The 26,075-nt window shown below is 37.1% G+C and overlaps 2 protein-coding genes and 1 pseudogene across 2 annotated transcripts in view; all 3 read right to left on the bottom strand.

Moving 5' to 3' along the window:
* Nucleotides 1–436, bottom strand: part of VPS11 (VPS11 core subunit of CORVET and HOPS complexes) — an 18,064-nt gene extending 17,628 nt beyond the window's left edge. Inside the window, exon 1 of the mRNA XM_072427335.1 lies at nucleotides 267–436. Within this exon, the coding sequence (XP_072283436.1) occupies nucleotides 267–408 (142 nt within the window). The 5' untranslated portion in view covers nucleotides 409–436. The remainder of the gene's footprint in view (nucleotides 1–266) is intronic.
* A 1,751-nt stretch (nucleotides 437–2,187) lies between these two features.
* LOC140340228 (large ribosomal subunit protein eL27-like) lies at nucleotides 2,188–3,394 on the bottom strand (annotated as a pseudogene).
* Nucleotides 3,395–4,904: 1,510 nt separating this feature from the next.
* The window catches only part of UBE4A (ubiquitination factor E4A), a 26,126-nt gene continuing 4,955 nt past the window's right edge, over nucleotides 4,905–26,075 (bottom strand). The window contains exons 2-20 of the mRNA XM_072427291.1: nucleotides 25,137–25,301; nucleotides 24,767–24,940; nucleotides 23,099–23,211; nucleotides 22,728–22,880; nucleotides 21,403–21,562; nucleotides 19,551–19,753; nucleotides 17,115–17,306; nucleotides 15,887–16,220; nucleotides 15,467–15,593; nucleotides 14,572–14,879; nucleotides 13,503–13,635; nucleotides 12,515–12,702; nucleotides 12,326–12,426; nucleotides 12,117–12,230; nucleotides 10,416–10,590; nucleotides 9,445–9,625; nucleotides 8,998–9,145; nucleotides 7,255–7,412; nucleotides 4,905–5,942 (exon numbers count right to left, since the gene is read on the bottom strand). Coding sequence (XP_072283392.1) covers nucleotides 5,804–5,942; nucleotides 7,255–7,412; nucleotides 8,998–9,145; nucleotides 9,445–9,625; nucleotides 10,416–10,590; nucleotides 12,117–12,230; nucleotides 12,326–12,426; nucleotides 12,515–12,702; nucleotides 13,503–13,635; nucleotides 14,572–14,879; nucleotides 15,467–15,593; nucleotides 15,887–16,220; nucleotides 17,115–17,306; nucleotides 19,551–19,753; nucleotides 21,403–21,562; nucleotides 22,728–22,880; nucleotides 23,099–23,211; nucleotides 24,767–24,940; nucleotides 25,137–25,257 — 3,222 coding nt within the window. The 5' untranslated portion in view covers nucleotides 25,258–25,301 and the 3' untranslated portion in view covers nucleotides 4,905–5,803. The remainder of the gene's footprint in view (nucleotides 5,943–7,254; nucleotides 7,413–8,997; nucleotides 9,146–9,444; nucleotides 9,626–10,415; nucleotides 10,591–12,116; nucleotides 12,231–12,325; nucleotides 12,427–12,514; nucleotides 12,703–13,502; nucleotides 13,636–14,571; nucleotides 14,880–15,466; nucleotides 15,594–15,886; nucleotides 16,221–17,114; nucleotides 17,307–19,550; nucleotides 19,754–21,402; nucleotides 21,563–22,727; nucleotides 22,881–23,098; nucleotides 23,212–24,766; nucleotides 24,941–25,136; nucleotides 25,302–26,075) is intronic.

The following is a 26,075-nucleotide window of genomic DNA, read 5'->3' as shown; positions in this document are numbered from 1 at the left end:
ATTCCAGGGGGCACAATGCAGGGCATAGGGCACACAATGCGGGGCACAGGGTACACAATGCGGGGAACACATTCCAGGGGACACAATGCAGGGCACAGGGCGCACAATGCAGGGCACACAATGCAGGGAACACATTGCAGGGGGCACAATGCAGGGCATAGGGCACACAATGCAGGGCGCACAACGTTGGGCTCTTCATCAGCAATATACCAGGAAGTCAGTCAGGGTTGTGCTAGTTTACATTATTACATTAATATAAAGGATATCCCCAAACACCAGACTGCCCCTGCCGGAGTCACATACTATCAGCCCAGGAGGCAGGGACAGAGCTGCACCGTCCTCCCCCGGGCACCGCACCGACTCCTTCTCAAAGAACACGAAGCGCCGCCACTGCAGATACACGGCCATTCCTGCAGCTTCCCTTCATACAAATCATGTGACTCGCACCCAAAACACGTGACGTAGGATATAGGAAATCGTAACGCAGTATGTACAGGACCTGACATTACGTTCTGCCCACGTTAGAATCACTGTCTGCCATTTTGTTTTGGGGCATATTAGCCAGGCCAAACATTTTAAAGATAATCTTCAGGCTAAATGTTTCTTTTTCTTTCTCTGAGCTTTTTTTTCTAATAATCCTTTTTGAATAAGATTTTCTTTACTATTTGTGTCCCAGATGGTGCTCTCCTTCCACTTTGTTGGATTGCTTTAATACCATGATAGGGTATGATAGGGTTGTGCTCCTGGACGCTATTTTACCTGTTAACGCAGTAAAAATTTCTTAATAATGGTAATAAAATAAAAAAAGCCAGTATTTATTCCAGGAAAGGTGGCAACCCTACACAGACAGACAGGAGCCTTGTTGCTAAAGGTCCAATTACTAATTATTATTATTACTACACAGTATTGATATAGCGCCGACATATTACGCAGTGCTGTACAAAGACCATAGTCATGTCACTAGCTGTCCCTCAAAGGGGGTCACAATCTAATGTACTAATGTCATAACATTTACAGACATATCTCCCAATATATGAACGTGACAAACAGGCAAAGGCAGAGACTGCGGTGTTCTTAGCGCACTGTGGCAAATAAAGGACGGGGCAAAGTTTATTAAATAATAAAACTATCAAACTATAGTTTATAGCATTCTTATAACATAAAATGTATACGTACAGAGGGGTTGTCTTGGTTTATAGTCCCTTATATGTATTAAAGTATAAGCTACGTAACCTTAATAGGGTAAATGCCAACCCCAGAAGAATCAATATAAAAAGGAAAGACAGACAGAGGGGTTATATGGCAAACACAGTATTGTATTATTGCTATATTCTCAGAATACAATACAACTTGTGACAGTACATAGAATTATTGATGCTGTACAGTATTGTAACATATTAGGCATAGGCTAAAAAGCTTGGCGCTAGACAGTATGAAGCTAACCGTAACAGGAAGTAGATATATTGATCACAAAATCCCATAGATATAGTGCAATACAATACTGTCCTACCTTTTTATATTTATTCATATGACATCAAACAAAATTTAAATTTTTAATAAAAGGTAGTTTTTATATGTTAGTCAAAAAGGATGAGAAATTCAATGTGTGAAATGCCTCATATTTCTCAGAAACATCTGCTTCATCATAATTTTTACATCATCTACTCTATAAAAAGTTTGATAAAGCAGATATTTCAATGAAATGTGTCACTTTCTAAAGCTGTGGCAATTAAATACCAAAATGTGTCATACTTTCTGGCCGACATATCCAAAGATCCAAGATCCTTCCTCCCAAAACTGTTAGGGCCAGTCACACCTGCCTCTAAATCGCACAGTTTTGTGCAGCTCCCCTCCAGCACTTGCAAAATCGGTGTGTAATCCACTATCCCCAAAACATTATCCCATGGACAGAACCAGCTATAAAACCCTGCAAAGAGGAGGGTACCCATCACAAGAAAATAAGCTTTCAACTGGAGGTCTGATTTCATTTGAAAGTGTAAAACAACTATATTTTAAATTGGATGTGAGGGTATGAATTTTCTCCCACCTGGCTACCAAATAAATTGGAAAAATATATTTTAAAAAGCAGTAGGTTAAAGTAAGATTATGTCACCATAATCAAGCCTGTCACCAGAGTTTCTTTTCAGTTTTTCATAAAGTTTATAGTTACACCAAACAAGCTATGATTTAGCACCACAACTTCTGGAAGAACCACTTGTTTTTGCCTGTCTTGTACCTTTCTGCAAATTTCACTTTGGCCTCCCATTTGGCTTCACACTTCAGAGCTGGGTCACTGAAAACATCCTTGTTGAGATGGATGTCAACAGAGTGTCTGGTTGGCATGAGGTGTTTGTAGCTGTACACCTTCACAAAAGACTTGATCTTGGAACACTTGGCAATCTTCTTCTTGCTCATAGTGGCAGGGACCTTAGGGAGGTGGCCATCAATGCTAGTGCCCAGGACCTGGCTCTAATGGTGGTCAGAGGTGCCATCAATAATGATCTTTACAATGACAGTTTTGCGGGCTGCATAGTGTCCTACCAGGACAAGGAAAATTTTCTCTGGTTTCATAAACTTGCCTATCTTCGCCACAGCTCAGTGACTGTGGCAATGCCCTGAAAAGAAAAACTTTACCAGAATTTTGTATATTACAAAATGGTTTTCTAAAATACCATTGGGACTTTTGAATAAATCGAGGACTACTACCACAATTTTTCACATTTGAGAAAGTGGGTACAGACAGAATTTTGGGCATTGTTCAAATGTCTGCGCCAACTTGCAGCTTACATAGCAGTCATATGCCACAGTCTTTGGGCCCACAAAATCCTCCTGACTACAATCTCAAACCTCTCCAAGCCCCATAAAAGTTTATAGTGTTCCACTGCACACATGTGGATGTGGACAGGAAGATTATGATGACATGAAGATGATGGTAAAGAATTCCTTTCATGTGTCCCTGATTTGGAGGACCTGACCCTTTTTCAGAGCCAAATCCACCTGTTTTTCTTTCCTTCCCAGACAGGTATATCTTTCATGGAGGACAGACTGCTGCACTTTTGTGCTCAAAACAACCAAAATGTGTCCCTTTAACGTCTGATTTTTCACTTTAAGGCCAAGTCATAGAATTACTTGGAAGCAACCTTTTATTTTTTCTATTCCTGATGGTTTCAGTATCAAAACTGTATATTGCCACTTTATTTTATATTCATTGATTTTTGGTTGGTGTTGTAGAATATATTCTAATGTCAAATGGATGCATTTGTGTAGTTGGGCTATCCCTGCACTACAATGGGTTAATGCTCCTAACTCTAGATGGATGTAAACATCATTGTTACTTACCTTTCTCCCATAGACCTGGGGATTTTCCTTGCAAATGGTCCCCAGCTTCTTCCATAAACTGCTCTGTACTACAGTTACAGGAAACCCAGAATTTTTTTAAGCCGGTTGGGATGAAATCGTAGGTTAGTAGCAGCCCCTGTATTGTGACCCAAGTCATCAGCAACCACCCTAAAACAGCCAGGTGGTTACTGATAAGTGCCGGGTTGTGCACCCAGCTAAAATGGGCTAGGTAGAACACTGGGCATGAATGTCCTATAATCTAGGTCCAACGGTACTGCACTGTAATTAGGACATTGAAGGCCTCACATCAACAACAGGGAGCATTAAATGGAAGAGAAGCATGCTAGGAAGTAAGGAACAGGTCAGGAAAAATATGATTTTCATCCTCGACAGAAATTAACCTGTATTTGGTTTGAGTTACTAAAGGAGAATTGGAAATTTGTAGATTATCCAATCATGAGTCAATCAATGTGATTATGCTACAAATAGGAAAATGTGAACATGCTCATAGACATGGCCATAGTGGTTGAAAACTGGGGAACTTAGGGTACCTTTACAAATCGATGCTCCCAGATCTGTGATCATTATACAATTCCCGGGGTCAAATTGTCTGATTTTGTAGACTTCTCTACCATTCCTGTCCCACTGTAACATGAAGAATGGAGAGAAAACCCCTCCAATGCAATGGTATCATTAGCAGTGACAACTCAAAAAGTGAATTTCTACTTTAATTATTTACATAAAAAAAAAAGTTTTGGCTTTAAATGTGCTTTAAAAATTTTTCTTGCTATGTGACATTTTATATAAAAAGTTTTTAAGAAATTATAAAAAAAGATAAACAGAAAACATAAAATGATTTGAAAGATGACAGTTATAAATATTTCTTTTTACTGGTCGGAGTTCAGGTCTAGCCCTGCAGATACTGTGCCACATGATACAGGTCATATTATTCACATATTTTTATTATTATTGTTAATATTATTAATAATACCAATAATATACAGGATTTATATAGCGCCAACATATTACGCAGCACTGTACATTATTCTTAGAGAACAGGGTAGGTACAGGAGTGCTTCTCCTCATGCTTTCTCAAAACATGTGCTGAATAGGTCTAAGTAAGCTTTTAAGGAAAGGAAAACACTGGAATCTAGGCATGAAGGTTGGACAATAAGCATCATACATGGCCCTTGGTATTCACATCTCTCTTTTTCCACAAAAAAATCCATATTAGGCAAAGAAGGGCCAAGGTAAGAGACCTAAACTCAGGATCCAAAGCTGCAAGACAAAAATGATAACCTCTAAACCAACTATGGTAAGAAACTTTCATACTATACAGCTTCTTCCAAGAAAAAGAACCTGACTCCAAATCACAAACTGTACTACGATGGGTAAAGTAACAGGTTCACTTAATAATGTTATCCTTTCACCACACACCAGTGTCTGTTCACCACACTATAGTGTGTATGCTGAATTAGTCAACTCCAAGGAACCTATAGCGGTTTGCTTCCACCAACATGCTGAACTATAATTAAGTAGCAGATTCAATAGAGCACACACTGAAACACAGATTTATAATTTATTAACCTGAAGAATGATTGTACATTTACACTTCAGCAGTTAGAATTTACCTCCCACAGAGACATTTGTTCTCCTGCTTGAATACTTACATATTACTCTCCATCTAATTTTGTCTAATTCACAGAATCAGCCTTCTTTTACTTACAACATACAAGACATATCCATTGAGACACAAAGAAATTATTTTGAGGATTACATTTTAAAACTTATATACTGAAAATTCTAACTTTAGAATATAGATAATTATTTTATTTTTCTGAAGCCTATTACTTAGTCCACCTATGACCTAAAGGTTGTGCACTAGATAAATAACACTAGATGAACTTTGATTGCTTTACAAAATGTTATCAAGAGACCTTCCAAGATCATGGAAAAAGTACCAGATCCCAAACGATGTGGGCAGATGAAGGGTATCAGTCTGAAGAACACAGCAATTTTTTTTAATTAGCTTGCCAACTTGCAACCAATAACTTTACAAGCAATAAAGAAATCCTATTTAAAAAAAAAAGAAAATCTAAAGGTGCTCAACTGTGCAGTAGCCAGCGCTGCTGAAGAAAAGGTAATATTTTAGGTACATCACAGTTTTGAATATAGATCATCAGTCTCTTTACAGAATCGTCGTTGCAAATAAATGCGCACATTTCTGTAATCCATAGCACTCTTAGTTCTAGAACATCCCAAAGCAAATCAGCTGGAGGACAAGTATTAACTCTTCCTTCTTTGGCAGCAAGTAGTCAAATGTTTAAAAAAACTGTATATATGTGCATGTCACACAGTCTTTAGTAGTTCATCAGTATTATTATGAAGTCCAGAAAATATCTGGTTGTGGTCTGAGTTTCAATTCTGTTTGGAGTCCTTTTAAACAGAATGTCCGTGAGTGACTCTACAATGAATAATGTCCTGTGTTCTCACTGTGCTGTGTGCGTTCAGACAGCCACTTCAAGATCTTTTCCTTTAACTCTGTATTTGGTTTCAGCTGATCCATTGTGAGAGGGCTTCGGTTGAAAGGGTCAGTCTGATCACTGTAGGTAAAAGGATACATATTGTTATTGCAAGAAATATTCATTTTGTATATGTTTTACCATTGTGCACATAAATGTAGTTTACCATAGGGATTGTCCCTCTTAGTAAGTTCTTTGAAAGGAAAGCAACACTGAAGTAAAAAAAAATGCATTAGTATCGGTAGTAGGGGAATGCTGGAACCCAGATCTTTCCCTGTTGCAGATTTTCCCTCACTTCCTGTCTGCTTAAAAGGTTGTCTCCAGAGGAAGGAAGGGATCCCCAAACAGCAGTAATTGCTAACAGAGCTTTTACCCTGTCTCAGTTCTATCAATAAGCTCACTAATATTAAGGTCACTAAAACAGTTCCTTCCCCTCTTGGAAGAAACCAATTAAAGAGACATGTACTGTTTAGCTGAAAAACTCCGTTATGTCTATGTGACCATGTCCTTTGTTTTTATTTCTAACCACCTCTCCTCGTCAACCTCACATTAATACTGAATGTAATGTATAGACCTCTGGTACAGTCTTGTGGCATGTAGACAGGCATAATCCATCCCCAATTTTTGCATTTACATCTTCTGCTATGTTTCTCTTTTTGATTTTCCCAGCATCTGTCATGGACAATACTGGCCTGTCTCCACAGCTATTATCCCTTATGGAAGATGTCAGCACATGTAGGGCAAAGTGGATTGTTTCTAAACAGGTTGCTGCTGTCAGCTTACCCTAAAGAACAATTAATTCTTTGTTTTAAAGATTATTCTTGTAATGAGCCGAGGACACTTATTAAATTAGCAATATAAATGTCATACCCTTTTTTCATATATTATAAAATTGTGCCATGGACTGCCTAACCTAACTCTGTTGCTAAATATCAACCTGGTGGATTACATCATTGCTAACTGACCCTTCAGGCTCCCGCAAAAGCAAAATATATATAGGAAGTATTAATCTGTGCTCTACAAATCCCAGTACTTAATGCCAGAGTCAAAACATTTGGCACCCTATTACTACAATATTTACTCATTAGGTGATATTAGAAGTAAGCACAAAAAGTAAAAAATGTGTCAAAGTTTTGATGTCAATGTATTATGTGCATCTTATTTGAATAAACACCTATAGATGTTGCATTATACTAGTAAGGATTTGCTATGATCATGATCATACTAGAAGTCCAGGGACCTGCAGCCTGATCTCTCTTGCACAGATCATTTTACGTACTATGTAGAAAAATATTGTTTTTATTTCTTTGAGCTTTATGTATTTAATGATATGCATCACACTTTCCAAGCACCATATCAAGGGAATACATCATAACTTTTTCACTATTGCTACCTTAGTAGATGTCGAGCAATGGTTGACCTATCCACAGTGACCCGGGAGGATGGCAGAATGACTGGATCTGACATCACAGTACTCATAATAGGATCTAAAAACTCATCAGGTGCATCAGCAAAGGTTTCCTCTTCACGCTGTTGCCTGTCTGCCAGCGACTGAAATAAAAAAGGGAGATAAAATGAAAAGTTTGTAAAACAAATATATGGAAGATGACCTCAGACAAAGGGAGAGAAGGAGGTATGGAGCAAGTTTAAGGTTTGCCCAGAGTTTACTGTTAATAAAGAAATGTTCAGAATCCTTATCATTGAAACATCTGATAACTGTAAAATGTAGAATACTGTAAGAGCAGTAGAGAAAAAAGTCCATGTCTTCCATGCATTGACAAACCCTCTGCCTCTGATTGATCACAGAGAACGTTCCTAACTTTGTATTCCTCCTGACATCCAAAGATAGATCTTTTGTGTCCTCGTGTAATTACATCACAGGAGATTACACAGTACAGGTCAAAATAGAATTAATAAATATAATAATATATACACATACATAATTAATAAAAACAATAATTACAAAAATAACCAACAGCCATTAGATAGGAATAGAGGATGGGGGTTTGAGGGTCCTTTACGGTGCTGTCTAGGGCTAAGCTTTATTTATAGTATAGTGGTTTATAGTATTGATGCTCGAGCAATTACTAAAAAACATATTAGAACAGCGCTGCTGGGAAGATACACAAAATTAACTTTAGAGAAGGAGAACCACAGAATATTTTTGACTATAAAGAAGAACTTTTCTAATGAAACAATGGTTTTCGGACATAAAGCACATCCACTTCATTATGTTTTGACACTGAACCAGATTTCTTTTGTATCCTCATTAAGGAGCTTTCTTCTCCCTTTCTCTCCTAGAGATTATGACTGGAGATCCACTGTAATCTTGGAAAAAACTGGCAAAATAAAATCTCTGTAATCCTCTAGAATGATAAAATTGGACCCATCTGCCTATGATTTTTTAGAAGCTTTAAGTCCTTCATTCTTTCAGGAATTCAACTCAGCAATGCCTAATATATAAAGCAAAAGAATTCCAATTCCGTTCTTTATTTTAAGAAGGCAAAACTATTAGAAAACACAAGTGTTAGTTTTAAAATAAGGGGGGGGGCTGTATCTATAAAGTATAGTGTTTTTACTTTTTGTTCTTTTCTTCTTTACCAAAAATGTGCTTGGGTTTGTTATTAAAAATGTAAACATACACTGCATGCAGTTAAACATGAAAGCTCAATCCAAAATAAAATATATGATATTTTCATTTTTTGTAGGGTGTTATTGCCTTTTTTTAGATCCACTAAATTGATAACTGCAGCCACCTTATTTTAAATCTATCAAGGGAACCCAAGATTCTAGGAAAATAAAACACAGTTTTATATTTTATTGTTATATTTTTCTGGCATCTTATTAGTAAGTTTTGACATTCGTTAACCTATAGATTACCAAAAAGGGTATATTTTAAAAAAGCCTGTCTTTGGGTGAAATGTTTTAATAAAATACTTTTTTGGACAACAATCCCTGCAACCATTTTTCTAGGTAACAGTATACCCCTCCACCAAAAAACTCCAAAGCTGTCCCCTTACAAGCAGTTCTGCTTTTTATCTTGCAATTATGTTTGAGGTTGTTACATTTTTAAAATTTCTATGAACACACTCCACACTGCATTACAAAGCAAGTTTTATTTTAAGTGTTTACTCACTTTAATCTTCTCAGCCAGGTTAGTGAATGCCACTATCATATTTCCTGGCTTGTTTATTTTCTTCAATACTCGTACTGTTTGAGCAAACAGTATTGGCGAATAGGAGCGACCATCCTTGGGCACTGAGGCACAGAAATTCTCTTCCTCACTAAAAGAAAGGAAACAAATGCATTTCATGTACATATGCTCATTTTAGAAGCAAATCTAGATATAACAGTATTTAATCATCATATGGCTTTTATCATGCATGTAAAAGACTTAATAATACCATATCTCTATATCTCTTAAGGAATGAGAATAGATAGATAATATATATATTTAAACAAGATTTATATATAAAAATTAATAAAAAAAACACTTTAAGGAAGCTAATTCAACATTAACTTTCTATTTTCAACTGGCTGAGGGCTGTAAACCCCCCTTAATGTGATACCATGTTTACTATACCTCAGGTTCAAGTAGATGGTGCAGATATCAGAAACCAGTTGCTGCGGCTTGAAGTCAAATTCACTAAAATCTTTTACTTTTAAGGCCCCCATCTTGGGGCCCACTAAGTGCTGGAGGAAGTAGTTGAGCATGGAAATGATACGTTCTGCTAAAAATGGTTGGACAAAAAGTGATCGTATATCTAAAGAAAAAGGAAAAAAAAAGGTGATGATTTTGTTAGGTCAGCTAACCACAATTCTCAGACTCAAAAAAGCAAATTTCATAATAGGAATATACTGTTATTACTGCGGCACCATCAACATACCAAAACGAGGGTGAAGAAAACTGGAAATTCCTTTTAAAAATACTGCTGTATTGGCAATGCCTAATCAGTAATTACCACATTCATTTTAATTATATAATACTTCTAAATCATGAAAAATTGTCAGTAAGTCTCTACCATCTGTCTAGGTCATCCTTAATAAAGTGTAAAAGGGGCTTAAAATTAGGGATATGCCTGCAAGGCAGAGTGGCAGGAATCTGACTCCCAAAGCAATGTATGGCATTGTCTGCCCACTTAAAGAGAAATTTGCTCTAAATACATAGTGTTTCCAGGCATCTGATTTGAATGGTACATTTTAAACTTAAAGAGTTCTCCTTAGTCCTATGTTCCATAAAAGATTCAAGAGGAATGGTATGGGGAATAAAGTAACAATTTACCTTTTGTGTTGTTCAGCATAATACCCTAAATGTCTAGGTGTGACCGAATATGTCATAACATAGGTTCTAATGTAAGGTTTAATAGTAAAAGATGAGAGTGGCTTTTTTTTTCTTTTTTTAAGAGAGAACAAGTGTAATAGCTATTTACAAACTAAAATGTACTTGAAGTTCAGAACATATTATATTATCACAAAAATAGATGATTTCTAGACTTTTTTTGGGGGGTGGGGGGGATAGTCTACAAAGAATAATCTGTCTTTACCATACTTTACCTGATGTAAGAAATGCTAAGGTCCCAATTGTTTCATTTGACATGATATTGTGGAACCTAGCTAACTGTCCAAACATGAGAAGATTGGACTCCTTCTCTCGTCGGTTCTCTGTGCTCAGATTATCCCATTCGCCCCGGTCCCTTTCTATTTGAAGAACTTTTATTTTGCTGAGATACTGAAAGACAAGAATATATGAAATCTGTAAAATAGACATGATCTGAAAACTCCAGAGAGACATCATCATCTTGTACATGCAGAGCAAAATGACATTGAATCCACAAAGGGCTTTCTTTACTTTTGCTAGAACAGCAGTGATCAAACTCCTCCTCTCTTTATAATAATAAATATACAATTAATATTTGATAAGGAGGGGTGCAATCAAACAACACAAGTGCAGAGCTGTCATACCCAGGGAGGACAAGAAATATAACTCATGAGGATCAGTTTTAGGTGGGCTGACACTTTAGATTTCTGTTCCAAAAGCGTTACACTGTTTTTCATGAAATTTTGTTTTTTAAATTGTAGACCTGTAACCTACAGAAATATGTCCGAACAAGGGTTCTAGTAGATATCATGAATATAAAAAAATGTTTGAAACACACAATCATGTAAAAAAAATACTTTTAATAAAATTAAATAAAAGACACAAAAAATCAGCTTAAACAAGAATACATAAATAAATGAAAAATACTGAAAATGCGATAATTCGGTATACTGTATAATAATATATTTTTCTAAAACACCTCCCTAGTGTCCGTCACATACCTATAGACAAAACCACATAAATATATTTTCTATTATTTTGTATTGGATTGGATACAGAACTTTGTATTCAATCCAATACAAAATGAGAACAAAATTCAAACTCTCATTTTGTATTGGATTGAATACAAACTCCTGTATCCAATCCAATACAAAATGAGAGTTTGAATTTACCAATTACATACTTTGTATTTATTTTGAATTATTTTGTATTGGATTGGATACAGGAGTTTGTATTCAATCCAATACAAAATGTGTTTGATTGACTTTTAATTTGAATTTGCCGCGCACGCGCCAACGTCATCGTACGCGCCGACGTACACGCTACAGAGGGAGAAGAAGCCGGCCGGCTTCTTCTTCTCGGAGAGGGCACCCGACGCTGGAGGACGACGCTGGATCGCAGTGAGACCAGGTAAGTGACCGATAAACCCGAACTTTTCTCACTGTATTTTCATACAGTGAGAAAAGTTCGGGGTTATCGATAATTGTAATTATTTTAACCCCGAACCAAGGTCGGGGTTATCGCTCAGGTGGTTAAAAACAGTATGATTTAGTAAAAATTACTCATAATAACAATCATTTTTGGTACACTATAGGGGCAACAATTTGGACATATGACCATCTCACACAGATAAGCTTGTGTAGAAATTCCTTTTTAATACATAGAGAGGCAATGAGCCTTGTACCCCCAGAGGCATTCCACAAAATGTCTGTATTTTTTTTTCCAAAGGAGCTTTTGTGAAACTAGAGATGACAACATTTTCATTTTGCAAATGCAAGAATTTAATTACCTAAATAATACTCTGTAGTGTTTGTAAAACGGTAGAAAAGTTAAAAATAAATGATGATGTATTACATTAAATGCATAATATGTGTCTCATATGGTAAAAAATTTTGTGCACATACTATAAAATGTAATTTTATTTCATCTTTTTTTACCTGGATAGCCTCATCCAGTAAGAATACAGCATCATTCATCAATAAATTCAGAAATCGCAGAAAAAGTGGTGGGTTCACAGCTTCAAGATTTTCTGCTGCATAGTCAGCCAGATTCTGTGTAACATAGAGGTGTTTTTAATTAAAAGAAAAAAGTCAGCAAAGATGTATAATGATGACAAGAGCAGTGGGCAATAAGTGGTGTTGCTAACCTTTACACTCTGCCGATATGTGTCCTGTCCCCACATATATCTTAAAATAGGATACATGGGCCGCCGATAGTTAAACTTCTGCTCAAATTGATGAGGGTCCCCTGTGGATAAATATTTGGCACACTTCAAGCAGACTTGTGAAAGATGCAACATTCTCTGTATTTAAAAGCAGTATTCTTCCATATATACCTGTAAATTCTATATCAACAAACACTTTTATGAGAGCTTCTGCAAGGCGTGCTGCATGCTGGTATGAACAAAAGATTCGCTGCCGGTGAAAGACACTGGAGATGAGTGGATTCTGTGTCTGTTCCAGATGAGGCATTACAGCTTCCAGTACCTCTGCTAACTTGGCACGAAGGTGGGGATTTTTCATTCTGAATAAAGCAAAATTGTTTTAGTTATATTTCACGGAAATATGGCTGCAACTTTTTGCAAAGCATACTGTATTGCCCAACTTTTTTCATTAGATCTCAATCTCTCTCTAATGTTTCCCACAGACTGCAGTGGGAATGGATAAGTGAAAACAGAACTTTTTGCTTGGAAGATTAGGGGTGTACCTACTACATAAAACATTGCTAACATATCACATCTAAAAAAACATATTTAATAAACTATTATGACGATCAAGTAAATAAACATAAGAGGTTGTACAAAAATATACATTTATTAGTTAAAAACACACTTTATTAAAACATGAAACATCTAAAAAGTTAAAAGCATTGTCACTTTTCTGACATGACCAGCATTATGTTTTTCAGCAAACTGTACTACAGTAGCTTTTCTGTGAGAATCAATAAAGCTTGTGCACAAATTGGACGGTCACTGTTTTACTTGGTCACTAACTGCTGAATACCAACAAAACCCCACAAAAGTTCCACAAATCACAACTTGGCCCTTGTAAAAGTTGCTAAGGTTTGTATTCTTGCCCAGTTTTCCTACTTTCCATCAATATTTTCACTTTACCTGTTGGTCTTTTTAATGTTTTGGCTGATTGTCCTAAATTTTACTGGAAGTCTTGAGTATTACAAGCACACAAAAGACAGTATTTGTAATAAATAAAGCAATATTATAGGCTAAGACTTCCTGGATTTTCAAAATGTTGACAGTGATAGACAAAACCTTTTAATTAAGATCCCCATGCATCAACACTTACTGTAGTTCCAGACTTTCTTACCTTTCAACACTGCCTAAGAACACAGTGATAAAGTCCAGTATCTGTTCTAAGGATTCAGCAGCAGTTTCCAAAACTTCATCTGCAAATCGTCTCAGGAAGATGAAAAAATCACCAAGATTATCAGCAAAGAACTCTGTTAAAAAATAGAATATTAGTGGTACTAAATCCAAACTATGTTTAGTTTATACACATATTTGCTGTTTTTTATTGTGTAAACTTTTTTGTTGCTGGGTGACACATAAAATATATATTATAGAGTAACAGACTATCAGCATGAATCCACAAGCAGCATATTATGTCATACATTTATTTATGACTTGAAGATGCAAGAGGGGTTAAGAACAATTAAAAACCCTACAGCAGGGTTTATCACAGCAGGGTTTATCATTGGATATCACAGCTTCTTACAACGTAAGTCTATTTGTCAGCCAATCTAATGCAAACATGAGCTTTCTGTATGACTAATATGCATGAATTTATTTACAAGGAAAAAAAGGCAGTTGCAAGACAACACTTTCAAAGCAATCTGAAGTTATCAGTAATATAACACAGAACTGAAATTTTGCCTAGTACTTTGTAAATTGTTTTAAATGACCTGGTGGATGGAATGGCAAATTCATCAAAAAATTACGCAGTAGTAGCTTAAAAACATGAGCAGATAAGGGGTAATTTCATCCAAAAGTAATATTTTAGCTGCAGGTTGAGGTTTTAATAAGTCAGCCCGATGCTTTTTATATAACTTGGAAACTCCAATAAAAAGATCTCCCTGCCCTTGTTCCTGATGTTTTGCCTGTACTCTAAAGCTCTGGCTGGGGTAGGACATGGTTTAATTTCAACTTGAAAATAGGCTGAGCCCTTTGTGTACCGCTGTGAAGGAAAGAAGGGGATTGGGATCTAATTTCATAATGATACAGGAATTAATCTGAAGACAAACACGGGAACTTGCAGGCACCACAAGATACCTGCACACGGTTGTTAACTTAAACACTTTCTGGCTCAAGACAAATTAACCAAAAGAAAGGTAAATGGAACTTTTAATTCCAGATTCACACATATTAGGGAATGTTACCTGGTACATAGGCCAGGGCACTGTGCTGTACATCTAGCAATGGAAAGGTGAGTGGAATCACTTCGGTGCCTCGATTACCCAATGCGATTTGCACCAGCAGGACTGCAGTAGAGACCTGTAGATGGAGGCAATTCTGTAGAGTCTGGGGTTCACTCAAAGCTGCTTTCAAGCACAAATAAATGGTCATAAGGCGCTCAAACTGTTCTCTTAAGTTCTCGGCACCGGGGCTACCATTCTGCTGGGCATCTCGCCATGCTCCTTGCAGTCTGTGCAGGCTTTGGTTCACTTTCACCATCTGCTCATGCAACCTGAAATCAGGATAAATTATTCACCAATATTTTCAATCAAATTTATATTTTGCTTTTTTAAGGGTCAAGAAACACAGTATAACAGTCCATCAGTTCATGTATTTATTAAACTTATATTAACTCAATTTAACAGTTTAATATATTGTTAATAAACATAATATCTCCTTAAATGACTTTTTAGAAGCTACAAAATTGTTCTCCACTTCTTGCAGATAGAAAAAACAGATTTGCTGGTAATTAAAGGACTGCATTGCAGGATTTCCAGCGTTCTAAAGCTCAATTGCAAACTGAATTTATGCACAAACAGCAGGTAGCTACCAAATTAGCAGTTTTATTCCCTTTTCATGGTATACAATGACCATGGCACCCTAGCAACTTGCAGCTGCAACTTTGTAACCAGCTACAAAATGCTACAAAAAACAACCAGTCATCTGTAGTGGATACAGTTCTCTGCTATATATTGGAAGATATGAAACAGCCTTGGCTGTCATGTTAACATTATTCACAGTGACTCAACTAAGCAGTTCTGAAAATGCATCCTCTGCTCAAATTAACAATCTCTTTTTATGTGTAAAAGCATAATTTACCTGTGAAAGCCTAAATAAAGTGTGTACTGTGTAAGCACCAGGTTTTCTGTCACTAGGTTGAAGGTTGGAGGAAAATCTGGTTGCTGGTCTTCAGCAGCTGGAATTAAACAAGTCTCTTTGTCGAGTCCTATATGGAGAAGAAAATTGTGAATGACAATGATGAGTATATAAGGATAAGTCTACCGGAGATATTTTTAAATCTAAATTATTCATAGAGAATCAGTAGTCAGTATTTGAACATTTCTGAATACATTTATTTCTCAAACTATAATTTATTGAAACACATCTGAGAGAAGTATGTATTAAATCTATTCTGCAGATTATCATTTGGAAATGTCATGACTATGGAAGATACATTTTCATAGGAAAAAATAACAAAACATAAGGTACCTCTGAGAACAGCTGCTACTTTGTACTCACCTTTCATGTGGACATTCCAGGTTCTTCGTTCCTCTTCATTGATCTCTCGCAGAGCACAGTAAGTGGGGTTAAACGTGAGCAAGCGAGCTGATTTTGGCTTACAAAAAGGCTGACACAAACGAAGTAGGGCAGCACCCAAATTTAAAAAGAAGCTATCAGAAGCATAAGTCTGAAGGAAAATTTCAGGGACCTGGCTGGCCCAGATTTTAGCACGGCCAGCGTTGGCATGTAGACAGTTCCCCAGCCACAACAAGATATGGTGTTTGGTATCAGCAGACAGCTGAAGGAGGTTCTTCAGAAGCTGATAAATCTTCTCATGAAACTGAGCCATGAACTGATCAACAGAAAAAAAATCAAAGATTTTTTATTTAAAAAGCAATGAGATACATATAAAGTACAGTCAACCAGACATTACTGTATTTGTAATTATTCTGCCTGATTCTGAGTCTAAACTCAAGTTTGCACATATCTAAACAAAATCTATTTGAAAAAAAAATAGTTGTCTGCACAAGCATTCATAGAGAAACAATGAAACGCGTGTTTAAATTGTGATGTTAAGCATTCAAATCAATGAACTAGTTTCAAAATTAACCTTGCAGTGACCTTGAATTGTCAGCATGCAAAAAGAGACATATTAAGCAACGCTGAGCTCTAGGTTTCTCAAAGACCAACCCATTTTAGGTATTGATTTTCTTTCTCTTAAGATTTAAAGCCTTCAATGAGTGAAAAGGTAAAGTGTAGGTGTAAGGATTGCTTGTGTAGCCCAAGTGCAAGAAATCAATCCCACCTTGTTGAATAACATTTTTTTCTTATTTAAAATTCAAACTCTTACAAAACTAGGATCTTCAGTTATTTCTGTATCCTTCCCAAGACTCCTCTTGTTTATTAAACCTTGGCCAGATGGAAAAAAACATTTTATTCACCCATAAGACAGGTTCAGACTGGCTTAGGGATTGAGTGATCCTGTGTTGCTCTCCATGGCTGGCATCTTGCCACCTGCTCTGTCACTTGCACTGCAGAACTGTTTCTTATAAAAAACAGCATCTGTAGATTTGACAGCTGGTGGCACCAAAACCTCCCCACCAATGTTAACATAACCTTACTGCAGGGTCATAGCCCATTTGGCCAAGGGTACCTTTGTCACCAGTCAGTCACTGCTGGCTGGGTTTAAAAAAAATAGAAGTCTGACAAACGTCAATGTTTATATCTCATTTACAGAAATATTTACCTGATGGATATTTGATTCTTGTACTTTAATCTCCTGTGGGCTGGAACGTGATGGGTTTACAAAGTATCCATGATTTTCTACCACACCAGGAGTACGTAATAGGCAAGAAATGCTAAGAATTTCACCCAGCAGTGTCTTTTGGTATTGATGGCCATTTGATGTATCTTGAGGTTGAATATGTTTCACAAAAACCTACATGAAGAAGAAAAATAAGTTTTTGTATACAAAGAAACAGCAACATGAGATCTCAGTATGGGTATAGTATTTAGTCACTTTTAACAAACAAAAGTGGTAAATCAATTAGCCTGTAAACATATTTAAAACAGTAGTCAATTCTTGCATTGTTTAACACACTTCACCTGGGCCTAATGCTAGGTACACACGTGCAATAATTTTCATTTGAAAACTAACGATCAACGATTATTCCCGATTATTTTGAACGATCGTATTGTGCACAATTTTGTACACGCTGTAACGATACAATTGTTCAAATATACGAGGGGGTACTGAGAGGTTCATGGCTTTGCCCCCTTCCAGATGAAATAGAAAAATGAGTGTGGGAGCATATGAAAGCCTAATATCTTAGTATGTAACTGTGCAAATATCAGGCCTTTGCCATTTTTTTTTACGTCGTTGGAGTTACAGGTCGTCATGAAGTTTTTGTTTTTCCAGGGAAAGTCAGCAAAGGACATTCACGCTGAGATGTCACAAACACTAGGGAAGAAGTGTTCTCCCTACAGCACTGTCAAAACCTGGATATCTTGTTTCAAGACTGAGCATTTCACCGTTGAAGATGAGCCCCACAGTGGGCACCCCCCAACCTCAACTGACCTGGCAACCTGGGATGCTGTCCATGAGCTTATTATTGAGGACCGGTGAACATCCGCAAAAAAGATAGCCCAGATACTTGACATCTCACGGGAGCGTGTTGGGTTTGTTATCACCACTATCCTAGACATGCGCAGGCTTTCAGCGAAGTGGGTGCCGAAATGTTTGAACAGTGATCAGAAGAAGGAACGAGTTGAAGCATTCAAAGCCGTTTGGGCCCATTTTAAAGCTGCACATGACTTTTTGGCTAGGTTAGTGACTGAGGATGAAACCTGGCTACACATCCATGATCCTGAAACCAAGTAACAATCAAAGGAATGGCACCACAGCCGGTCCCCGCGGCTGAAGAAGTTCCGAACCCAGAAATTGTCCAAAAAAGTAATGGCGTCCGTTTTCTGGGACAAAGACGGTATTCTGTTGGTGGACTACCTACCTCAGAGCTCTAGTATCACCGGACAGTATTATGCTAACCTCCTGGACCAGCTGAAGGAGGCAATTAAGACGAAACGCTGTGGAAAGTTGACCAAAGGGATCCTTTTTTTGCAGGTCAATGCACCTGCGCACACGTCCAACCTTGTGACTGCCAAATTGGACACCCTGGGTTTCCAATTGGTCCACCATCCCCACTACTCACCTGACTCTGGCTCTCTTCTTTCTGGGCAAAGCCAGGAAATTCTCAACACCCCCTCTTTATCCACCAATAATGTACACATTTGATATGATCATTTGAACAATCGTTCAAATGATGCAGGAAGTGACATGTACAGGAGAAAGTGTATCACAGAACAATCCACAATCACTGACCGTACACACAACAGATTACGAACGATCGTCGCTCAATCAGATCCGCTGGGATGGTCGTTCGTTTCAAGCAAGATTCCTCGTTTATCAGCGCTGTTGTGCACTTTTTTTGTTAACAATTATTGAACGATCTGTTGTTGATCGTTCGTTACCAACGACCATTTGACATTTTTACATTGTTTGTGAATATTATGCTACTATAACTTAGGTTTCTGTAATACTGCATTCTTCAATATTTTACTAGACACAATAGTATAACAATACTTTGCTTCTGGTTTCAAATTAGGAAATTTTGTCAAATGACACAAGAAGCGTACATTTTTCATTACAGGTTAAATATATTATTACATATATGTTTTGTGTTTTATTTGCAATGGTTTTTGTAATTTTCCAGCATTCAGTGTAGCCATTCCAGGTCATAAAACCATACACTGCGTGTCTGTCTCTAGTTTTGCCATGTGTCCAAACGGCTCCTTTTTAAACTAGTCACTTGGCATATACACCTCCCTTAGGCCCTCTCCTCTTGGGACAATCAACCAAGCAGCACTGAGTCCTCGCTGAAAACATATTAGCTTGGATGCATGCTAGGACTAGGGGCTGACATGTATAGCAAAGGAGTTGTTTGTTTTAGCAGAAGGGGGACATACACAATAAGGGCTGGTGGTTTCTATTTCTTGTCTGATCCGTGTACGCATTTCAAACCTCTATTTAGCTGTTTCACTTTAATCTTGCACAGAAACATAGGTGAAATGTTAATACGAGTTAGTAAACAAGGATATGTGTATTAGTAATGATTGCTTTGCTCACCTTTGCAATGTCTTTTTGCTTGGTGCAGTACAGAAGTAAGTCAAGATAAGTGTATAGAAGCATCTGACATAAATCCAAGTCCCTGACACGTTCCAGAATCACATCAAACACAGGCATGAAAACTTCACTGAAAGAGCGTACATCTTCATCTGCCACAAGCGCCTCAATTATCTCCTCTAAGAACTCTACAACCTCATCAAAGTCTAAAAAAAAAAAGCATTGGAAATGACCGGTAAGAACTATAATTAGATGGAACCACTTTAAAATGGAATAACTTGTGTGAGTGAGTGAGAAGAACAAAACTTTTTCTCTTTTTTATCCTTGCATTACATGAATAAATCCAATACGAATTTTTACCATTTTAATACAACATTTGATATGTCTGTCCACTTGTACTATCAAGCAAGAAAACTTGTAAAGGACTAAGCAAAAATTTGAACATTAAAAACTCCATAGAGATAACTTTGGTTTACACATCCAATGATAAAAAAAAAATCACTAAGGCTAGAGAGTTCTGCTTAAAGTGAAACTAAACTTAAAAAAAAAAAAAAAATCACACTTACCTTTAATTCCGCAGATCCTTTGATGGTGCTGGTTCTTCTTGCGATCAGGTCCCGCTTTGTCCTTGGATTCCTCTTTGTCCAGGCGCCGCCATGTTCTGCCTTCTTATCTGGTATTTATGCTCCGTCACTCAATTGTGGTGTGAGATCGGGCGATGTAGCTGCTGTGAAGGGGAAAAAAAAGGAGAGCCGATCTCACTGCACATGTGTGGGATCAGCATCTCTTACCCCTTGTTGGAAAAGATGCCCCTACTGTGCATGGCCGAAATCAGGGCATGCACAGAAGGAGTAGCTTGAGCCTGCCAGGATGCATGATGTAGGTATCCCGGGGCTCTGCGCTCCCAATAAGTCTTAATCGTTGCGGCGGTGCAACCTTTTTTTGTTGCACAAAAAAATAAAACATTTTTACTTTATTTAGAAGGGTTGTCTATTCTTCTATGTAAAGTAAAAATGTTGAGTTTAGGTATGCTTTAAAGGATAGACAAAAAAACTGTGCCCTATGGCAGGTAGATTTATTCTCTCTATTCTTCCTGGTGGCCACTGTCACGGAGACAAAAATAGGTGATAGGAATAGTGATAGGAAATTCAGATTTTAAACACAACTGAAGGTAAGGGAAATCTTCCCTGTGAATACATTTTATGGTAACAACTATTACCGTAACTTTGTGGAGATTTCCTCTCACTTGATATAGGGTTTTCAGAATAAGTAAAAAAACAAAAACAAATGAGAACTCAATCAAACTTTTAATCCTTTCTTTTCACAAAAAAAACAAAAAAACACTTAAACACTTAACAAATAAACAGATAAATGCTACTCTTATTCACACCATCCACCCCCTACTAATATACATTTACTAATATTTTTTTGAGAACCAAAAGAATAACAAAATATACAGTGTTCCCCCCAGAATGTTTTAAACTGAGTGGGCTGTAGGGGGTGGGGGAGAAAGCCTTGTATTGTGACAAAACTCTTCAGTAATCACCCAAAAAAAGCTGGGTGGTTACTGAAAAGTGCCGGGTGGGGCACTAAGCTTATAGGGGGGGGGGGGGGGGAGAACACTGATATAAATGGCATTCTTTACACAGATTCAGAATATATTAGATTGTAAACTCATCTGGCAAGGGACCTCCCCTCCTCCTGTGTCATTGTTTGTATTTGTCATTTGCATGTACAGCATTGTGTAATATGTTGGCTCCATAGAAGTACTGTATATTATTATTAATAAATTAAAAAAAAACATGCATACATCAATTTTTAGAGCTTCATGCTTTGTAGAGACAATAGTACTTACTGGCCCCATGTAATCCATCAAGCATCAAATCTACCACTTGCGCTGGTACATCTTGCCCCTGATAGATCTCTGGAGTAAGTAGAAGGGTACGTGCATTTGAAATAGTTAGAGCCTTGCAACGCACTGCATACGGCAGCAGATTCTCTGGTACCTTAGTGACCTGTACAAACAAGTAAAATATAGTAACAAAGGTACAAGCAGAATTTACCTTGGCCAGTTTATGTTAAATAGGTTACAGCACAAAGTAAACTCTTTAGCATCAGTTATCCTGTAGGTTGTGTATATACCAGTGATATTGTATGACCTTAGAGAATGTAAGAAAAATATATTGCTAAACAAAAACATCATGCAAAATCATGAGCAAGAAATAAACTTCACTGAGCAACTATGTAGAAGCAGGGAGAGGCATACAGAGCTCCCAATGAAATGCAAATAAGTCTCTCCAAAAGGAAATAACTTCACTGGAGTGCTATGTAGAATCACCTAAAGTGATGTAACCATTAGGAAAAAATAAAACTGTTACCATATATATATATTGCAAACACCAAACAATGCACGCACATACCTACATTTACTATTTACCGACCTCTATGCCAGAGATATACAGAACATATATTGGTGGCATGAAGTAGTGGGCATGCTTTGATATAATTAGGAGTTATCAGTGTTTTGTCTACTTATGCTGGATTGTCATTTCAGAAGGTAAAACACATTTAGATTCTTGGTTTTAAAAAATGACAGCAGCCTTATTTTTTCTTCATGTAAAGTCACTTTAACTGTAACTTGTTAGAAATAAGCGATATGGTACTGCTGGCTTTATTAGGAAGGTGCAGCCCCCATCCTTACATCTATATTTAAATAATAACAATCTGAAAAAATTGTAAATTTATATGTGACCAGACCACAATTAAGCTCTAGGTCATTGACTCATTGAGTAATTACAGATGATAAGAATGACGACTTGCAGCCTGAACCTTAAACAATATGTCAGTAATACCAGCTCTCCTATTTTATTCAATCCAAATTTTGTTTTTTTTTAAAGTCTTCCTACTTGTACATAGTACTACAGTGAAGTCACTTCTGTGGTGCTCTGCATGCTGACCATCATTACTAGTCAGATACTGAGGCCAAGTAGGTAATAACATTTCTGGCCACAGTTTTATGGTATAGATTAGAAGAGCATGTGTAATGCTTTAAACACACAAAGGGTGAATTCCTGACAAGCTTGCCATGTAAAAAATGGCATTTACCCAGAAGTCTTTTCTCCTTTTGGAGAGACTTAAAGAGTGATGAATAAATCCTTATTGGCTTGGCTAAATTTTCACCTCCTTCTTGGCTCTCTGGAAACAGGAAAACAGGAAGGGAAGAATGTGTTTTTCTCCAGCATCTCTCTCAGCGGACAGGTTTGGAGCACCCGAAGATGTCATGCATATCATATATTTTCCAGGTTCTGGTAGAAGAAGGCGAGTGAATAGAGCCTAAAAGAAATGCAACATATTAGTGATCTTTCTAAAAAAAATACCATGAAAATAAAATACTCAAATGATGACAATTCTGTCTATCATATCTCAGACTCCAGCTTTGTCATAACTTCTCCAATCCTTCAGCAGTGAAACCTATCACAGATTAGCTCAGCCTATCAATGCAAAATATTCATCTATACTAACTTATCTGAAACAAACCCTACATTATGTACCTGTTCTACATTGTCCATGTCCAACCAATCCTGCCCATCCAGTTCAGATCCCAGCTCTTCCAGGTACACACAGCGCAGAGGGATTCCATTGCCACTTTTCATACTGGGATCACCTGGAAAAGAGATTGTGTAAAGTATTACTACATATATGTCTACAAGTTTACACAATACAACAGGTCTTGAAAAATCCAGGTCACCATAAAGAATAAAGGAAGTTCCTTGGTGAACAACCAGAACTGATGTTTTTACATTAAGACCCTTTGTCAGCCAGGGGGAACCACTAAACTACAGGGAAATGGTACCCAACTTTCTTTGCATTCTATACATAGCAAAGTGCAACAGAATCTTCTGTCCTGTTTTGTACACATAGTAGTCCAGATTGCCCATATGATCAAACCTATGTATTTGCTTGATGTTAATTACTGTTTTAATATATGCATGTGTTTTTGACACTAATTTTTAAATTTGACTTCATCTTTTATGTCATGGATTGTCAGGGAAAATAGATCTGAGGAATTTTCCATCCATTTTCTACCTGACAACTAACCTTTTATTTGTCTTTCTCATTTAAAATAAGTTTAAGAGATACTGTTTACTCAACAAACTTTTACATGATTGGTTGACCGAGAAATTGGAAACAAGTTTGGATAGTGATGCCTAATATAATATGGGTAGGCTCACATTGTAGACCAGTGTTTCTCATCCAGGGTTCCTCCAGAGGTTGCTAAGGGTTCCTTGAGCAATGAGTAATTTCCAGCCTCTCTAATAAACCTTTTACATATCTGTAAGGATAACATTCTTTCCAGTGGCTAGCCATGTAAGAGGCATTCTTCCCACTGATCCCCACACTAATGTACTGTGAGCTGAGGATATAGGACAGGTAGTCACCAGGTTACATACGAGATAGGGACTGTAGGTTTGTTCTTAAGTTGAATTTATATGTAAGTCGGAACACGTACAATATTTTAATAAGTGCAATTAGGACAGATGTTTGTCTCAACACATTATTAGGCAGTGTGGTGTCAGTTACTGTATAAAATCCTCACTGTGAGTTAATCACAAACAAAGCAAAAAAAAAAACTTTATGGAGCCTAGCCATTCATTAAATTCTGGAGCAAGCTGTGCTTTGATATGCAAGAGAAACAACTGCAGAGTTTGTCCTGGTCATTAAAGAGTTACAAAAGGTTGCAGAACAGCAAAAGATTTCTTCTGAAAGTCATGCGACCCCTAATCCCATCAAGCATCCGTCCTGCACACAAGTGAGCAAGGAAGTCCTGTTCGTATCTAGGAGTAGTCCAAATGTCGGATGTCCTTAACTCAGGGACTACCTGTAATTATAGTAGGGGTTCCATGAAGACCTGAAAGTTATTTCAAGGGTTTCCTCATGTAAAAATGTTGAGAAATGATGTTCTAAGGGTTAAAACCCCATAAACTAACTCAAGTAACATCGATTGAAACCAATGATCTTTTTGGCGTCTTAAAAGGGTGACATTCTTCTCACTTGCAAGCAATGCAGGAGGCATTATCCCCAATGCCACAATGCTAGTGTATTATGAGCTGTGGTTACAGTAATTACAGTAGGGCCTCCCAGGGGATGTGGAATTATTTTAAGGGACCCCTCATGTTAAAAAGGTCAAGAACAGCTGTTGTAGACAATCTCATACTTACTGTTATCCAATGTGATAAGAAAGATTCTCTGAATCATGTGGTTGATATTTAGCTGTTCGCATATTTCTTGCTGAGATCGAAATGAACGACTTATTTCTGCTACAGAATCATCACAGTCATCCAGGCTCTCAGAAACGCTGTTGTCAGAATCATCCAAACTCTCGCCTGCATCGTCTACAAATGCAGAAAGGGTTTAATTAAAACATGAATTTGTGTCATTACATTCACACGTAAACAACATGTTTGTGAGTTTTTGTTTTTACCTATATCTCATTGTAACTTTTTTCATTTTTATTCTCAATTATTTAATGACAGTGGTCTGCACCATTACATTGTATCCATTTTATTTTATTTTGAAAAAAATAATCACCTGTTTGCCTTCTGAGCTGCTGCTTTTGCCCAGCTGCAAACTGCCGAGCTTCTGCAAGAGACCCAAACAGAGCAGCAAAAGGATTTGCTGAGATGCTGTTGTTGTTCTGTTGATCTGTCATCTTATTTTACAGCAAGTTCCATGTAGTGTCCAATCAACAAAGACCTGAAAGATATCTAAAGTCAGTATCCCTAAATATCTTAGATATATACATATAATAAACATCGCTTGAAAATCAATCATATTTAAAATCTTTAAAGATGGGGTAACTTCTAGCAAAGTTTACCTTGGGAGAAAAAAAAAAAAAGAAATACCCAAATAAAAACAGTTTTATTTAACTGCAGTTTAGTGTTAAACCCTGGGTAAGAAAAAAAAAATTTACATCATATAGAATTGATAATATTTGGAGTATGTACATATTTTGGGGTACCAGAAATAAAATGTACCCATCGTGTAGACAGGTTAAGGTGACAGATTAAGGTGGAATTTTGTACCTGACAGACATCATGAAGTTAGCACCTACATCTTGGACGGAGGTGGCTGCTGTCTGTGTGGTTTTCGGATCTGTTCACTAACATGTGACATTTGAAGTAGCCTCTCCTTGTGATTTTTTTTACAACCCTACAATGTGTAAGTTTGATAACCTGGAGCAAAGCAGGTGATGACAAATGTGCATAGGTAGAGACACAGGGCTGGGGTTCAAGGCATGTTTCTTAGAGACAAAGGTTCAGATATTCTAAATAAAATGAGACTGTCGTAATTTATTTATCCAGGACTGAACAATTACTGAAAGATTCACTTTAACTACAAACCTACTTTAAAGAAGCATTTATATAACTGGTGCCCCAATGTCTTCCAGCTCATGAAACTAGTGATGAGATATACCGTATTTTTCGCCGTATAAGACGCTCCGGCATATAAGACGCACCCAATTTTAAA

This window comes from Pyxicephalus adspersus, chromosome 11 (assembly GCF_032062135.1).
Source record: "Pyxicephalus adspersus chromosome 11, UCB_Pads_2.0, whole genome shotgun sequence".
In the NCBI taxonomy this organism is placed as follows: domain Eukaryota; kingdom Metazoa; phylum Chordata; class Amphibia; order Anura; family Pyxicephalidae; genus Pyxicephalus; species Pyxicephalus adspersus.
This window is presented reverse-complemented; position numbering and strand designations above follow the sequence as displayed.